This window comes from Pyxicephalus adspersus, chromosome Z, assembly GCF_032062135.1.
Source record: "Pyxicephalus adspersus chromosome Z, UCB_Pads_2.0, whole genome shotgun sequence".
NCBI classification, from domain to species: Eukaryota; Metazoa; Chordata; class Amphibia; order Anura; family Pyxicephalidae; genus Pyxicephalus; species Pyxicephalus adspersus.
The window spans coordinates 56,965,100-56,983,745 of NC_092871.1; the positions used below are offsets into that span (position 1 = coordinate 56,965,100).

The 18,646-nt window shown below is 40.6% G+C and overlaps 1 protein-coding gene across 2 annotated transcripts in view; it reads left to right on the forward strand.

Annotated features, from left to right (window-relative positions):
• The first annotated feature begins 292 nt into the window (after nucleotides 1-292).
• The window catches only part of ZWINT (ZW10 interacting kinetochore protein), a 25,200-nt gene continuing 6,846 nt past the window's right edge, over nucleotides 293-18,646 (forward strand). For both annotated transcript variants that reach the window (XM_072431349.1, XM_072431350.1), the window contains exons 1-5: nucleotides 293-448; nucleotides 9,149-9,245; nucleotides 10,532-10,649; nucleotides 11,510-11,676; nucleotides 18,032-18,177. In XM_072431349.1, coding sequence (XP_072287450.1) covers nucleotides 429-448; nucleotides 9,149-9,245; nucleotides 10,532-10,649; nucleotides 11,510-11,676; nucleotides 18,032-18,177 — 548 coding nt within the window. In that variant the 5' untranslated portion in view covers nucleotides 293-428. The remainder of the gene's footprint in view (nucleotides 449-9,148; nucleotides 9,246-10,531; nucleotides 10,650-11,509; nucleotides 11,677-18,031; nucleotides 18,178-18,646) is intronic.

The window sequence follows — 18,646 nt, forward strand, 5'->3', positions numbered from 1 at the left end:
TTTGTCCAATAGCTCCGATGGGTGGGCGATGCCGAAGCTGACTACCAAAAGGTATCGTGTCTTTTCCAGAAAGACTCAGAGGCGCCATTATGCTGTAGCCTACTATGTATTATCATTATTTCCTTAACAGAAAACAATTGTTAATAAATTAGAGAGTTGTTAATCCGGCATCCCGTTGGGAACTAAATGGATTGGATGAATTGTAAAGACATGGGGAAATTTTACCATTGATTTCTAGTTTAGAAAGGAATGCGACATTTTGATGTAGCCCATCTGAGCGATTCACTTTATTTTACAAAACTGTATGGCCATCGGGCTCGTCGCCAGCGCAAGGGTTCACGGGAAATTAGGCGGGAATTAGGAATTCTGCGGCCAATAGTGAACTGCTCATTAACTCCTGTAGTGGCGCAGCGGGAAGAGGCGATAGGATGGCAGAGCGGGCTCAGCGGTAAGTACCGGGATGTGGTAAACCATCGGTGTGATGGTAATGGCGAGAAATGTATCGGTAGCTCTTGCTATCCTTGTAATGTATACACCCGAGGCGCTGTTCTATGGATGGTTATGGCCATAAGCTGACCATGTGCCAAATGTAGAATGTATAGTGCAGAATGTATGTAGAGCTTTGGTCGCTTTTAATTTATGAAGCAAAAAGTTTCTGTAAATTATTTTGTATTTCAGACTATTAAAAAATAGATTATGAGAGGGAGGGCCATTATTTGGAACCAACAGGGTGTACAGGGCACACTGATAGGAGGAGAGAGGTAACTACATGAGTTTGCTGCTGTTCCTTCACTGTGCAATCACAGGGTGGCGGCAGATCAGAGTTGTGTTGCGTTTATGTAGTGCACTATTTTCTTTCAACCAATGTATTGGTCACCTTCTGCTAACTCTTGTTGTGGCTTCCTTGGTCCAGAGCTCAGGTAGCATTACATTCATGCTGGGAGGAGATGGGACGATCTCCAATTAAAGCAGAATTTAATTAAAGACCTGAATTAAAAAAGTATTGAATTCATCAGGAGGTAGAACTTATTGACGAAAGAGACATGCAACGTCACAAATTATCCCTGACTCCTGTGGCTTTTTGTTTTAGCTCTGCATTGTACGGTCAGTGTTGAACCCAGAATTATTTTTAAACTAGGTGGGAAGAAATTGTAGGTGGGTGGCAGCCCCTGTATTGTGACCCAACTTATCAGTAACCACCCAAAAACGGCCAGGTGGTTGCTGAAAAGTGCCAGGTCAAGCGCTGCTGCATATAGAGCCAGGGCGGTGCAGGGAAAAACACAACTCCTGCATGTGCAGGCTCATGAGTGGCCATTCAATGGCTGGAGAGGATCGCCCTCTTCTCAAAAATCCACCGTGTGTCTGGCGGCAAAGATGACGCCTTCTGAGGACGCAGCTATGACCGATCCTGGGGACAGCTTCACATGGGCATGTCTGTGCCATCATCAGAAAGTGTGCTATTCACCTCATGGTCCCCTTGTTGTGGTGTCCTCATACAATTGTAGTCTTCTGTAATGGGTGAGCTCCCCCCCTTCCTGATGGATACGTTGATAGGAAGTCATCATGTGACCCAGAACTCAGAATTTTCACTTTACAAAAATGGGTGGACAATCCTTTTATGTAAGGTAAAAAATGTGCTTTTTTTCCTTTTAAAGGATAAGCACCGCCCCCTTAATTCTTGACCACCTAAGAGATCGAGAATGAATAGGAGTGCAGAGCCTCCCGGAATACCTACGTCACGCTTCCCGGGAGGCTCTTGGCTGCTCCTTCTGTGCATGCCCGAGTAATCAATCGTTAATAGAAAATAAATTGCCGGTCTCACGCTTGCGCAGTGATATTGGCAAGTTTTTCCCTAACTACGGCATCCGATCTTGCGCCTGCGTTGGGTGACGTAGGAAGAAGAGGAAAATAGTCAGCGCCTGGTGCACCAGTCTGAAGACGGATACCGTGATGACGCGGGACCCAATGGAAGAAACCTCCAGACCGATGGACTGCTGTGCGAGATTTAAAGTAAGTAGTTTTTTTTTTGGGGGGGGGGGGGGGTAATTCTAAGTTTACTTCCCCTTCAAATCTTTAGGCGCCTGTGTGACCACAGGTTCAGATATGTTAGAGCAGAACTAAAGCTCACCAAAAGCTGCCAAAAACACTGTGCTGGGCATGTACAGCTCGGCGTTGCTTGCCAGGCATCTCAGCTTCCCTTGATTTTGCTGGGAATAAATGAACTCCCTTGTGTCTGCACTGGCTTTACATCATGCCGGCAAATTAAGGTGACCAAAGATCACAACAAGCAAGAGAAGGAACAAGATGGTGGCTACCTGCAATTGTATTGGGATTCATTTTTCTTCATTCTCAGGATTTGATAAACAGCAGTCCGAATCCTCCTCTCCTACATATGTATCCAACAGTGAAGATAGCCATTCAAAGTTTTTCCAGGTAGAAAGTTTATTTATGGACAGAAGGTTAGAGCAGTATGTTGGCCTCTTCTGTGTCATATTTCTCTTTCATCATCCAATTATTAGAATGGATGAGAGAAGAGAACACTTCAGAATTAATGGCAATTCCTTAGTGGCAAAACCTGACCTCTTTGGCGTATGTAGCTACCGAGCTAGATGAACAATGGGCGCGAGGCTCTTTTGATACCGGATACCTGATCAAGCCAACATCACTGTCTTTTAGTGACCTACAATCTTCCTTCAGGGTTATATAGATATGAAAAAGTAATTGTCTTGAATTGATATTCTCAGATTTGTTTATTAATGCGGCAACAACAGAACAATTGATATGGTTTATTGAACTTCCAGACACCAGATTATATGTATCTAGCACTGCGTTTCTTAACCTTTTTAGTTTCAGGGAACCCTTGAAATACATTTCAGGTCTTAGGGAACCCCTTTTACTAGTATGGTGATTAGTAATAAGAATGCCTCTTACATTGCTGGCCAGTGAAAAGAATGTACAGATAGCTGAAAAGTTTGTTGGTGTCAGTGGCAAATGACCTGAGAGGTCCAAATTGCTCATTGCTCAAAGAACGCTTAGCAACCTCTGGAGGAACCCTGGTTGAGAAACACTGGGCTAGACAGATGGATTTACTGACCTTAAGAAAGTAGGTCTGGTGACAGGGAGCAAAATTTGGGCCATGCTGGCCTGAGGATTGGATGAAAAAAAATCAAAGACTCCTAGGGTATACAGAGACATCTTCCCTTCAGAAATGATTCTGATTCTTGATGGGACGTGATTTTTCTTAATGTTTGTAAGACTTGAAAATTTTTTTTGTCAGTTTCCCTGCTTAGAATATTAGCTAGAGAATTCTGAGGAGCAGCAATAAAAGGGAAAAAAATAAATGTCCATAGACACCTGTTCTGTGACCATTGTCATGCGATGGGACATTACCAACTTTAAAGCAGACCTCAACTCAAATGTTTGACTGTACATAAAAGGGCAGATAACCCTTTTATTTATAGAAAAAATGTTGTTTTTTTTTTTTTTGTTTTTTTTGGCAACACCCTTTTTAAAAAAATAAATAAACACAAGGGTGCAGCACCTCCAGGGTGATCAGACAGAATGGAAGCGCAAAGCCTCTCGCATACCCACATCACGCATCCTGGCAGGATCTTTGCTGCTCTGAGATCACGGCATGAGCAGAAGGAGCCCTTTCATTGATAGAAGAAAAATATTGCTGATCTCACGCATGTGCAGTAAGATCGGCAATGTTTTTCCCCCCTATGTCACCCATATTTGTGCCTGACGCAGGAAGAAGATGTCGGCGCCTGACATTTCCTCTGCGCTAGGCCGAAGACGGATACTGGATCGACGTGGGACTCAAACGAAGAAACCTCCCAAGGGATAGACGGATCTGCTGGATTAAAGGTATGTTTTTTATTTTGGGTTTAGTTAGGCTTTAATAAAAAAGGTTTACTGGAAGTGCAACTCAACCTGTTTTTGATTTCAATTATTTTTTTGTTATACAAAGCTGGGAAATTACAAGCATATTCATAATAAATAACTTACAGGATAGATATAAACAAATATCAAGAGGAGCAAACATGGCAGAAATCAAGTGCAAGTGTACATGTCAATACAATTCTCAAATACTGATTTCTATAACATTCGACAATGTACTTTCTTCCAGAACAATAAAACATGCACACAGTAAATAGGGTCCAGGAGTGCCTGGTGATGGGGGTACCATGGGGTGGGAGGGGGCTTTGCAGTCCATAGGAAGAAATAGAAGGGGTACTGGATCTTCCTGGGATACAGAAGTTCTGAATTTATAATTGTATAGGCCAGATATCAAAGCCAGGACACATGCAACTGCAAAAATATGCTCCAAAGTTTCAGATTTTTGCAGATGTTTGGAGAAACATTTAAGGTGCTGTATAGCTTTTATTGAAAGTGTTGTCTAACCTGGAAAGCACTTTGTGGTACAAGAGTATCTGTTTTTTCCGATTCTTTGCTATTGCCTGTTTAGCCTCCAAGGGCTTGAAATGTAGCAGACCAATGTGGCAAACCAAGGAATTTTGAGTATGTACACTTGAAAAAACTCGTTCAGAAGACTCTACCCCTGATGAACAGACAGGTCCACCATACATGCAGTTTAGTGCCTTGTTCTCTGTAGGTTCCAAAGCAGGGCACATTGTTAAGCTGTGAAAATGTTTCAATCTGGTCACCATATCATGACCTAAAATTCAGATTCCATGTTATGTTGGAAGAGCAAGAGGCAATTCTAGACCACATGTGAAACCACTCATCCTCAGATTTAGTGCCTCTCATGTCCTTTTCCTGATGGGAGGAGTAAGAGTGCATTTTAGCTTTAGTGATTTTAAGGAGTATAGAATAAAGATCAATAAAGGGGCTAGGGAAGTCCTTTAAATATGTGTGCTTTAGTATGGCAATTTTTTGCCTGGATATTCCTATTGCAGACAAGGGATGAAATCCAGTGCCTGAGTTGTAAGTATCAGAAGAAATCCTTAACCTGTGCTTGGTGTGTTGAGTGAATTTCCTCCCAACCCATCACCCCATCCTACCTAATAATGAATAAACATTTGTGTGTAGTTGTGTTCCTTCCACCAATTAAAGCCTGTGCAGGATTCGAGCCCTGGAGGGAACATTGGGTTATTTTAGATCAAGAGTAATAGTAAGTGAGGTGACATAATCCCACTGGAGTATTTAATCCTATCCCAAATCTTCAACACCTGTTTGAAATGGGGATTCAAGGTAGTCATATGCCTCAGGTGGGAGCCAAGGGAGTGTACGGATATCCACTGGATGACAGATCAGAATCCAGTTGGACCCAGACTGGGTCTGCGCTCCCTGCAGGCAGGTGATAGGGGCTATTTGTGCTGCCTGATAATACTTTAGTAAATGTGGGCCTCCCTGCTCTTTGTGTGCGAACAAGTTTTTTTTGCAGTACCATTGATTTTTTTTTTTGTTCTTGTCCCAGATGAGGGGCAAGAATTTCTGGACATTTCTTTTAATAAGTAGTCAAGTACCTATCAGTATTTTGATTGCTGCTGCAACAACATTAGTGATTTCTGCATACATTGTTAATATTACACAATATTTATATAGCGCCAACATATTACGTGGCGCTTTACAAAGTCCATAGTCATGTCACTAACTGTCCTTCAAATGGAGCTCACAATCCAATGTCCTTACCATAGTCATGTCATTAACCCAATCTAAGGTCAATTTTGTGTGTGTGTGTGTTGGGGGGGGGGGTAATTTTTTGTTTTTGGAATGTGGAAGGAAACCCACACAAACACTGGGATAACCTGCAAACTCCATGCAGATAGTGTACTGGCCAAGACTAGGACCTGGGACCTAGTGCTGCAAAGGTCAGAATGCTAACCACTGAGCCACCCTGCTGGCCATTGTTGCAGCCATAGTTTTAGTTAAAGTGGGTAGAGAAAGATGTGAGCGTTTATCTGCCCTATTCAGTTGAAACTGCTGTGGGGCTTCATATTGTTGTAAATATTTATATATTTATTCTACTATAGTAAATGGGTTAGCTGTGATCGGCCATTAGGTTGCTGTAGCTTAATCGATGGAGTTCTTGGGGAGTCAGTGTTAATATGTTTTGTTAGCATGGGCCCTGGTTTGTTCGCTTAAGCATAATAACTTCTTTTAGTCCACTTGATTTTGTTTCTCAACTAGGTGGTCTAATAGTAAATTGAGTTCAAGCTTAGTCTGTTGTACTTGCTTGCATAAGTAGAAGGATTCTGTTACCATTGAGTTTCTAGTTGCTCTAGTTTGGATGATTGTTCTGCTATCCTAAGATTCCTTCTTATGGCCATCCCAGAGGGTGACAAGGTAAGTGAACTATGGACTATTGATTTCAAAGTATTGAGTGCCTTTCCAACAGTGCTTACCACCTCCGGAGATGACGGTAAGGCATCATTCAAGCACCAGTGGAGCTCCCTGGAGTTAGGAGCTATGGAGTTCCACTGCACTAAATAAATTGAGTGGTTGGTGGGAAATTTCAACTACCGTGTTTCCCCGATAAGGCATCCCCATCGAATAAGCCACCCCCGATTTTTGCTCAAACAAATAAAATAAAGCACCCCCCACAAATAAGACATCCTCCGATACCTGATACTGTGTGACTCCTCGATGCTGGCTGCAGTGCAGCGTTCAGAGAAACTGAAAGTAACTTCAAAGGACAAGCAAGCTCCTGATCCCTGCCCTAACAGAGTCTGTTACCCGGCCGTAGAAGTCAAAAAAAAAAAGGGAGTCAGTGATCAGAAAGGGGACAATCAATGGCACATGAGTAATTAGACAGGGGACAATCAATGGCACATGAGTGATCAGAAACGGGACAGTCAACGGCACATGAGTGATCAGAAAGGGGACAATCAATGGCACATGAGTGATTTTCAACAATAAATGTGTACTGTAGTCTTCATGGAAAAATAAGACATCCCCCCTGAAAATACCTAGGGCATATTTTGGCATTTCAAAAAATATAAGACAGTGCCTTATTATAGGGGAAACAGGGTAGGTAATTAGGGGAAGAGAGTTGAACAAATATGTGGTCGATGAATGCGTGTGAAGCTGAATAGCATGTACAACTTTTTATTGTGGGCTTAAGCTCCCTCCATACATCTACCAGGTGATAATTCATCAGGAGATCTAATATCCCCTTTTTTTAATTTTTTTTTTTTATTATGAAATAATGTCTTAATTGGTGAGAACTCCTTCCACTTTCTGTCCCCATCATGTTAAATGCAAAATCTCACCCACAAAAATCTAAAACTACAAAAAAAGCTGAGAAAAGTTCTAACTTTTCTCTAAGCTAAAAAGTAACAGATAATAAAGCAGGGTCCCAATTAGAAGGTACTACATCATGTTAGGAACAAGAAAAAAAATCATGGCAAAAAGAGACATTTAAGGTACCATGGTATATGAAACATGATATATAATTTCCATACATCCTTTATTTACAAATCGCATCCTAAAAACCACATGTACAAACAATATATACGCCACTATTGTATCCCACAAAAAACACATTTGGTTAATACACTGCTAGTGTAATCCACAGGTATTGGTCTATAGTTTTCTTATTTAAGTTATTATGATAACACACAGACTCTAAAATATTTCTAAAATAAAATATCGTTCCCCACTCACACATTTCTGCACACTTATTCAAGAGGATCAGCTCCATAGTACCACTCCTGCATAAGACATATGTGATGAAGGTTCTATTTACAAAAGCCAAACAGAAGGAAATACATTTTATTCAAATTATTTTTACCTGTATTCAATGTTTCACAAATTCAATGGCATCCATATCCCAGACAGAGAGAAACTATGCTAGCGCAAAAAGCAATGCTGTAAATGTAAATATGAAAATATTAGGAGAGCTGTGATGCATAAAAGAACCTTTTACATGTGGAACACTTCACTGTTTGTACATAGCATAGGTGTTTGGAGTATTTATTTACAACAAATAAAATATTCTATTTATTAAAAGCACATACCATACATTATTTATGAATGTACATTGACAAGATAACTTAAATCTAGGCTTTCAGAAGGGTGGAAAAACAAACTTTGGTTAATGCAAATTGGTAACATGTCACACACTACTGCTGTACACAGTCTGGAAAGCCATAATATCTCTTGAGGTTTCAATTTGCAGCCTTAAGATCAGTAAAGGGCAATTTGGTTGCTGCAAATCTTCTTTAAAGATCCATTTTTCTATATTAAGTAACCACACTAGTTTTTCCAATATTTATATCTGCACAGGGAAAAAAATAATTTCCTCAGCTTTACAAGAGAAAGGGAATGAGTTCAAGTTGGGCTTTGCTGGGAGATAGTGACAGTGGCTGGGGAATCTGATTAAAGTCTGGTGTAAGTATAATAGCCCAGGCAGGATTCTCATAGGATTACCTGTGATCTGGAAAACAGGATTCAAGATTTAAACACCCAAGTCACTGATGACATCTGTCTAATAAACCTGCTGCCAGACAGGCCTGCCGTTTGTGTGGAGAGATGCTGGAAAAGACTCAAGCATTTACATAAAACAAGATGGTATATCTACATAATACAGATATTATTAGGAGGCAGCAGCAGTCTGACTGGCTGTTGCTGTACATATATATTAATACAAGTGTCAATCTTTCAATATCCGTGTTCAACCCAGAAATTTTTTAAGGCGGTGTGGGAAGAAGCTGTAGGTGGGCAGCAGCCCTTGTGTTGTGACCCAACTTTTCAGTAACCACACAAAAACAGCCGGGTAGTTACTGAAAAGTGCTGGGTGGTGCGCCCTGCTAAAAGGGTCTGGGGAGAACATTAAATATTATTAATTAATTGAACAAACATCTATGTGTGGCTGGGCTCTTGCTATATTTTGTGTGTGGGAAAAAAAAGAGAACTTTTAAAATAATGGAAATTTTCCTTATTACCATAGGTTGATGTGCGTTGGTATCTTCATGAATATATCTTGTTTTTTCTTAACCTGGGTACACACCCTCCTTAATTGATGTTGTGTTCCTATCCGATGTCTTGTCTATAACAATAATCACATAATTTAGCCTTGTGGCTAAGTGTTTGTAAGCAGAACCATTCCTCCTTCCTGATTTAGCTAATCCTGTGCTCCTTTTTTAAGCATTCAACGTCATCATGTACTTTCTTTTTAAACCAGGATTTTAGGTTCCATTGCAAAACATCCATATTTGAATCTTCATCATAAGGGGGCTGGAAATGAACTCCCAGTTAAAATCCACCTTAACCATTCTAAGGTAAGAGTCATGTATAAATGCATTCAAAAAAAAGAAAGAAAATGTTTTTTTTTTCTCCCCCTCTAGATGGCACCAGCACTGTCATTGTTATTGGCGAATGTTTTATACATATTCCTTTATCATTTGTATGATCTCTTATCTCAACAAGTATTATTAGGCAGAGTCATGCACTAAGCACCCCCTCTAGATCAGTGATTCTCAACCAGGGTTCTTTGGAACTTTAGGGCTTCTCGAGAGGTTTCCTAAGTTGTCATTAAGCAATTTAGGTCCTCTCCGGTCAATTATATGTTATATGTAAGGGTAAAATTCCTCCCACTGGCCAGCAATGTAAGAGGCATTCCTCCTACTTACACCACACTAATATGTTGAGAGCTGTGGACATAGTAAATATACAAGGGGTTCCCTTTAAACAAGAAAGTTATTTCAAGGGTTCCTCCATGTTAAAATGGTCAAAAAACAGTGCTGTAGACTCTAATCTATATGTTTTCTAAATTACATGCTAAAACAGACAACAAAGCTTATATACATTTTTAAGGTAAAGATATAATGATATAGTAAGAACTTAGAGCAGAGTTATAGCTGTCTGCTCTCCAGGGATGCAACATCTACATCACTGGTACCAACACCGTACTGGCTTTTCGCAGGTTGATTATCATAGCTGAAATAAAGTAAATCCAAGTCCATTCGGGGTTGAAGACACGAAGTTCGAGGTCAACCTTCCAGGGACTGGTAGCTGCGCGTTGCTTCTGCTCTTAGGGATAAGGAATAGTATTTGGGGTTACTGTGCGGGAACTGGCAATAATGCAACAATTCAATTAGACCGGATCCAACACTAAATACCTAGTCCGGCCTAACGGCCCCCTTAAATACTGGCTAGGCCATATCCGGCCTAAAGGCCGAAGTTTGCTGACCTCTAAATTAATGGATGGAAACTTGCTTTTTGAAATGAGTTCAGCAATAGCATCTTAAATATTCTGTCAGTGTATGTCCTCCTTGATATGTTGCAAGGTGAAAGGTAAGACATAGCAGATCTCTTTGCCAATAAAACAAAACCCCCTCCCTATTACAAAGAAATACAATTTGTTAGGTCATACATCTATATACATATACATATCTATTTACATTTTCATAAACAATCTTTGGGTGCAATAATTATGATTATCGTATTAATATACACTGGATAGAACAAATTACACTTTTGCAGTTATTATTTAAAACACTTAAGAAAACCCAGATAATAAAGTGGAGCGTTTCACTATTACATTTCTTCTTCCTCTCTTTCTTAGGACACACGCATGAAGGAAGAAGTGGTGCGCCACCAGCTGCAAATTCTGGGTTTTCTAATTGAGTTCCTGCAAGAAGCGGCCAATGTTAACTGGGAAGAAGCCACACTTGAACAGCTGTGTGAGTACCCAGTGCCTATTTTGGCATCAAGTTTATGCTGTTTATATTAAGATTAATTTGCTAAATCATATAGTACAGAGCTGAATTTGAGGCCATGGTAAGAAAGTTTTGTAAAGAGAATAAATTAGGGTTAAAGCGTACCTAAACTCTGACAACCCTTTTGTTTAAAATAAAAATTCTGTGTTTTTTTTTAAATGCAACACCCTTTTTAAAAACCAAAAAAAAACAAAAACAAAGTGCAGCACCACCCTCTTAATTCTCGATTGCCTAGGCGATCAAGAATGAATGGGAGCACAGGAGCCCTTTTCATCAATTAGGTGAAAAGTTGCCAATCTCACGCGTGTGCAGTGAGATCAGAAAGTTTTTTTTCATAATCTACATCACCCAATCCCGTGCTTGCACAACCCGAGATCTGGTGACCTAGGATGAAGAATACGAAAGAGAAGATACGCCTGGCACTCCCTTTGCCGTGGGCCAAAGACAGATACCAGGAGAATGCAGGACCCTATGGGAAAAAACCTCCCGATGGACAGACTGATCTGCGGGATGGGAGTTACGTGTGATTTTATTGTTTTGAGCGAGTTTTGGATTTATTTCTGCTTTAATCTAGTTGAGGAAGGAAGCCAGTTGGATTGGACACACCATGAAGAGACAGAAGTTGGGTGGATGAACCAAAAAGCTCTTGGGCTGAGAAGGCATAGAAAGAGGGTCAAAGAGAAGCTACTATTTAGTTTATATGAGCAGAGGAAGTAACCTGGTGTAAGAATGTAGGTAAAGGAGTTCCAGAGTGAGTGATCAAGTGGTCAGGGCCGTCTGGAAAACTGCAGGGAGATTGATTTTTGGCTTCTTTTCTCTCTCAGGCCAGGAAATAGAGATAGTGAAAGAGAAATGGAAAGGGTTTAAAGCAGCCTACCAGAATAAGGTAAAGGAGGTGGAAGTACTTATACCAGAACTACTCAAGAAGATTCAGCTTTTGCAGAGGAAGAAGACTCAACTAGAGGAGAGTCTTCAAAGATACCACTACAAGGTAAGAACAAATCAGGAAACATGTAATGTAATCTTAACTGGTTAGATTTAGATACATATCTCGCTTAACTAAAATAATTTTTTCAAGTTTAAATACGTAATGCAATTTTTCAAAAATAGACGACTGTCTATTATGCTGTATACACCGGGCTTTGAAGACAACCATTTGGAAGTACTTTTACAGATTGTCACACTTTTTTTTTTCTTTACACTATGTGCACCGTTGTACCCTTTTTCCATAGAGAATTGTTACATTGATGTTCACCACGTTGGCCTTATTATGCTCGCAGCCCTGTAGAGTGTGCCTGGTTCAACTTTGTTGTATCCCAGAAGTACTGTAAGGTCTGTTTTTTGTACTTCTATTGTATATATACAGATATGATTTGCAGTTTCCCCTAGTATCTGCAGGTAAGAATTAGTGCCTGGCCTTTGCTGCATATTTTGTTACTTAGTTTCAGTTTACCTTACACTTCCAGTGTGCAGGGAGCACTGCCTGAGCATTCGCCGCTTAATGTAGTTAATAGAGTTGTGCTGTATGGTTAGGTAAGGCAAAGCAAAAACTCCATTAGGTTATCATTTAGTTGTCTGTTCTGCTGTGCATTTTTTCCATCTGCACATTGTCTTGAAGAACATTTATCCCCACTGGAATCTTCGGTTCAGCTCTTCAGTTGTAGGATTTTCCCTTTAAACTCAAATGAGACAGTTGTCACTACATCAAGTACAGGGGTGAAGAGGGACAATGGTATGACACTTCAAAATTCTACTCAAAACAAAAAATTAAAACCTTTACTCAAAAGACTTACTTTTTTTAACTTTCCTTATCCCAGATACCCACCATTTTTCCCCCTTACTTGCCCTGTGCTTTTTTTAGCTGCTAGGAATATAGATATTTTGAGTAGAGTTACATGTCTCACTTTGCTTTTTCATGGCAGTTAGGTTGGACAAAAGTCCATCAAGTTCAACTACTAGGGAAGTAAACATATCCCAGATAGAAATCCTAGAGACCTATTTGATCCAGAGGAAAAAAAACCCTGGTACAATTTGCTCCAACAGGGGGAAAAATTCCTTCCCGATTCCATGAGGCAATCGAATGTTCCCTGGATCAACAGTCTCTGTTATCTTTATTTTAAAGCCTTAACACCCAGTTATATTCTGTGCTTCTGGAAATCATCAATCTTTTTCTTAAAGCAATCTATATTAGTTGCTGAAACTACTTCCTGAGGGAGCCGATTCCACATTTTCACAGACTTTACAGTGAAGAATCCCTTCCTTATTCAGAGCTTAAACTTCTTTTCCTCCAGATGCAAAGAGTGCCCTCTTGTTCTTTGTAATGATCTCATAATAAATCATTGGGAAGAGAGTTCTCTCTATGTACCATTTATATATTTATACAGAGTGATCATATCCTTAAGCTTCTCTTCTCAAACAAGAATAGATTCAGTTCAGCTAATCTCTCCTCATAGCTGAGCTCCTCCATTACTTTTATTAATTTAGTTGCCCTTCTCTGCACTCTCTCCAATTCCACAATGTCCTTTTTGTGAACTGGTGCCCAAAACTGCACTGCATATTCCAGATGTGGTCTGACCAATGCTTTGTACAGGGGCAGGATTATGTCTCCATCTCTGCAGCCTATTCCTCTTTTAATACAAGAAAGTATTTTACTACCTTTAGATATTGCAGCTTGGCATTGCATGCTAATAGGTCTACAGTGTTCTCCCCAGAAATGTTTTTCAGCCGGGTGGTAGGAAGCTGTAGCCGGGTGGTAAAAAATGGGGTGTGGCAAAACACAGCAAATTTAGTGCTCCCAGTTGTTTGCCATGGATAATTGGTAACCTCTTATTGTTTCAGTCTTCTACCTTCTCCCAATGATTTGTTACAACTTTGTAATGCCTGCCCCGTTAGTATTTTCAATTTTTCTATCCTATGTATTTTGCCACAACTGTTCTATGCCGTGTATTGTGACCCAACTTACTAGTGTTTAATGTTTTAGGAGTGTAATCCTTTGTAGTAGTGTAATAGTATATTGAATGTGGTGTAACAAGTTAGGCTTAGTTTATATTAGCAGCAAAAAACATTTACCCCTTCTGAGTGACTTCTGGCAACTGCTAGGCACCTAGGATTGGTAACAGGTGGTAAATTCTAGGCACCTAGGATTGGTAACAGGTGGTAAGTGCTGGGCACCTAGGATTGGTAACAGGGGTAAGTGCTGGGCTTTTTCAGAGCTAGAAGTTTTCTAAGCAGCAGTGGTTCCTGGCATGAGGAATGGACAAATGTAACCTTAGGCTGAATCCACACCGGCAGTAACTTCAGATGTGCTCCTGTGTCTATATTTAGTTAAAGTGAACTTTTGTGAAAACATTTTTTTTTCACTTTATTCTTTTACAAAATTAGCCCTGCAGGCCCATGCTGGCTCAGCTTCCTCTCTGATCCTCACTTGTACATCCAGGGCTGCTTGCACTGCACATGCATTGGATTGAACACTTTTTTTTTTTCATTATAAGAAATCCTCTGAAGGTGCATGCACACAAGGAGCAGTGCAGAGCCTCTTGGGATATGTGACACAAATATCCCGGGAGGCTGTGGATTTCTCCTTTGGTCTTTGCTGAAATGGAAGTGAAGACTGAAGGGGAGAGGTCCTCTCCACAAAAGTGTAAAAACAAAAAAAATGCAAATTTTTCCATTACATACCAGAGAAAGTCACTTTTTAATATAATGTTAAAAATATGGCGATGCTTTAATAGCATCATGCATGTGATATCAAATGGGGACAAGACAGCCAGTGACCCCCTTTCATCACTGTCCATATTCTATATAAAAACACTGTCTGTGACGTTTATCCGCAGTGTGTAATGTCATTGGCAGCAGAGTGTGATAGCAATGTGAGTGTAAAAGCTTCTTGTCATATTCTGCAGCCTAACAACTGGCTGTGTTCAAACCTTCATATCTCCTAAACCGTTGGTTGTATTAATTTGAAATTTTTAAGGTGGAGGCATAGGAAACTGAAAACTGTAGGTGCAAGTGGGGTACACTTGTGGCTAAACCTTTTTAAAATGTAATTACTATGGCATTATGAGAACATAAATCTCTACCTAGCAAAATGTGCTGCCTGCTCTGTTACACATATCTGTCTGCATCTTACCTCAAACCCCAATTTCTCTAGGGTTAGGAGGTGCAGGGAAACAAAAATATAGGTGGCAGTGGGAGACATGTGTGGCTATCCCCTTTCATCATCATGGCATCATTACAAAATTTAAAAAAAAAAACTGTCCATCAAAATGCACTTTCTTGTTACACATGACTGTAACCTTCCAGTACCTCAACCTCAAAATTTAGTGGGTTCATTTTCCTTCCTTTTTTTTTTTTTTTTTTTTTTTTTTTTAAACTGAGTTTTTATCGAGCATTTTCACATACAAAGACAACCAGACTTATACATCAAAACATCTCGTAAACATAGCATACAGGGTGATAGGTACATCCGATAATGTTACATAAAACTCTGGAGTAAGTAACAGTAAATACAGTGGCCGTACTCTACCGGTCTTTCAAACCCAATAAACTGTGAAAATACGTAAACAACAGATAAATAAACAGAGAACAAGAAATGAATCAAAAAGGACGTAGCCAAGCAGGTGAATGGGGGGGGGGATACAAACAAAGGTTGATAGGAAGCACACTGACATCCGGAACCAGCGACATATTAAACCTGTAGACTGGTATAGTAGGCATCCCAGGGTTCCCATATCTGTTCAAATTTCGCAACCCTGTTCCGGAGGAGGGCAGTGAGGTACTCCATCAGGCGTATGTCTTGAATACGAGCAAAAAAATCCTCTATAGAGGGGGGAAGTCTGGATTTCCATTTGGTGGAGATTAGAATACGAGCAACTACTAGAATATGTGTAATGGGCTGACAGGCGGATTTTGGAAGGCCCATAAGGGGCATTCCCAGCAAGTGGTGGAGCAGGTCGAGGGGAAATCGTTGTTGAGTCACATCCCCAATTAGCGCATTGACTCTCCCTAAATAGCCCTGAATAAGGGGACAGGACCAAAAATATGTTCCAGAGTCCCATAATGGGACCCGGAGCGCCAGCAAGCCGGATCTACCTCCGGAAACAGGCGGTGTAACACCGCTGGCGTATGATACCAGCAGAACAAAATCTTGTAGAGATTTTCTTTATAAAGCGTACATATTGAGCTTTTATTTATTGTATCCTTCTCCAGGGCACCAGCCAAAATACTCTCCCAGGTACTCATGTATGCAAATTTACCAGATGACTCCCTCGCTGATTCGTGGAGAAGGCCATAAATGGAGGAGATGAGGCCCTTGGAAAATGGACCTCCAATACAAATTCTCTCAAAAGGAGTTATTTCAGAGAACTGGGCACAGAGTGGAGTGATTGTATATAGTGTCTAATCTGTAGATAAGCAAAAAAAGGTTGTTTGAGGGAGATTAAATTTTTCCTGCAACTCCGAAAAGGAAAGCAATCTTTTTTCCACTGGATGTAATACATTTCGGAGATGAAAAAGCCCCCGGTCTTTTCATGGCTGCCACATATTTCTAGCTAAGCTGTCAGGTATCAGAGGGGTTCGTATGATAAATGTAAGCACAGAGCCCCGAGAGGAGAGACCGTATTTAGAATATGTTCTCCAGATATTTCCCATGGAAACCATCGGGGACAACAAATCCTTCTCGGGCATTAACCAGGAGGAGCTCCAAAGCATCACATTGGGATGAAGTGGGGAAATCCAAGCTTTCTCCAACTTCCGACATACACTGAGGGAGACTAACATAGTCCAGGAGGGCAAGTAGCGAAGATGTGTCGCCACATAGTATTTGATCAGGTCCGGAGCCCCCATACCTCCAAGTGCTTTAGGTGTACAGGCAGAGTTTATTTTCTAATGATGCCATAGTGATGAAGATTTAGGGGATGTTGGTCACAGATGTTCCCCACTTGTACCTATATTTTTTGTTTGTTACACCTCCCCATTCCCCAATTGAAGTTCAGAATGCTAGTTAAGTGGACAGGAATGTGTAACGGCAGGGAGGCCCATTTTGATGGGCAGTGTTTTATGTTCTAATGATGCTGTAGTAATGAGATTGTAGGGGGAGAATGTGCCCGACTCTTGCATATTTTCAGAGAAATTGGTGCTCAAAGAAGAGAAGCAGACAGTTTCATAGGTATAGATTTGTGACAGGTAGGTATATATTTAGGGCACACCCCAATGCTCCTTGCTATGTTAGTGGCCCCGGGGTCCCCAATTTGCATTTTCAATTTAGGACTCCTAGTTGCACTTTCCTCTGAAACAGCAACCCCAAACTTCAATTTTCATAACTTTTTACATTTGTGACCCCATATCTTGAAATTCTTTAAAGCTGAGGGGCTTAAATTGTAGTAACTAGTATCTGAGGGTCCCCTGTGCACCCTGAAAATTACAGGTCATTGTGACATACAATTTAGGAGATATGGAAGTTTGTACACAGAGAGCGGTGAGGATGCAGAATGACATGCAGAATTCACACACAGCTCTAGCAGTGGATACATTTCACCGGCAGATTTTTTGCCCAGCTCGTGCTATGAGACGGGGCCGGGACTGCCTGTGTCTCATTCACATGAAGGCTGAACTGTGTGCTCACCTCTCATCGCAGCAGCAATTTTCTGAACAGTTGGCACAGAGCAGCCTCACTGAGATCTGTGCGGAAGATGAGAGCTGCCGAGGAGAGCTGGGCGGGGTATTCACAGCAGCCGGGCGGAGCAACCGGCTAAAACCCTCTGCAGAGAACTATGGGTCTATGATCCACCAGAACCCCCAGATCCTGTTCCATCACTGACTCCCCAAATGTTCCATTTACAGTAAGACAGAGCTTCTTTACCCCCCAGTAACAGAGGAGAACACTAGAATGGTAAGTATGTGCTGCTGGGGAATAAGCATTAAGGCAAATTTGTTTATCTGTCATGCATCAGCAAAATACATATTTGTTTTAAGACTTTAGACCAAACCTTCCTAAAATAGTTTTATTTAAATGTTAAAAGAATTTTTTAATGTCAGTTTTTAAATATTTTGGAAGCTTTGCCAAAAAGTTGGTGTTAAAGGCACCGAAATTATGTCCCTTTCAAAAAAGGAATTGATTCAAGGGTCTTGCTGTGGTGGATAGTGAACTAGAGGCTGGACTGACCCACAAAATCACTGTCTTGTGGTTGAGTTTTTCTGCTTACTAACACTTTTTTTGTTTTCCTTTTTTTTTTTTCTAGAGAACAATTAAGGAAAATCAGGCATGTTTCCTCTACCAGTTGCACATTCTGCTCCTCGATAATTGCATTGTATCTTTTCTTCTAGCTCTATCTTCCTCCTTTTTTCAGGCAAAGCAGCAGCAGGAGGAAGCACTTCAGAAGCAGCAGCAGATGGTAAAAAAATGTCAGGAATGTCAGGACCATATTCAGCTGCTGAATATGGAGGTGGAAAAACTGGAGCAGTCAGTGGACACCTGGATGCGATCTGTGAACAAGTAAGATTGAGGTGGACACAAGGACCAGCGATTAGCCTCTAATTGCTGATGGAATGCATTACATTCCCTTTTTACTTCCTATGTAATAGATTTAAAATGTTTAACAAAAAATATATCTATAAACACAGCAGTACCCCACTGCCTGTTGTCTAAGTTACTCTGTGCAACAATCGCAGGCACCAACGTCATCCCTCACAATGCAGAACCAATAGCCGTGCATTGTAGGAGGATGCAGAAAACTTGCCAACAACTTGCATTATCTGTAAAAAATGAGTGCACTGGCTGTTTGGGAGCGAAAGAAATGGAAGGTACATCACCTTTTTTGTTTTTTTTCTAGACATAAACAAGCAATTAACCTCCTGAGCGTTACACTGAGGTCTAGATTTCTGTACCAAAAGTGATCCACTGTTTTTCAGGAAATTTTTTTTTTAAATTGTAGACCTGTAACTTACAGAAATATGTCCGAACA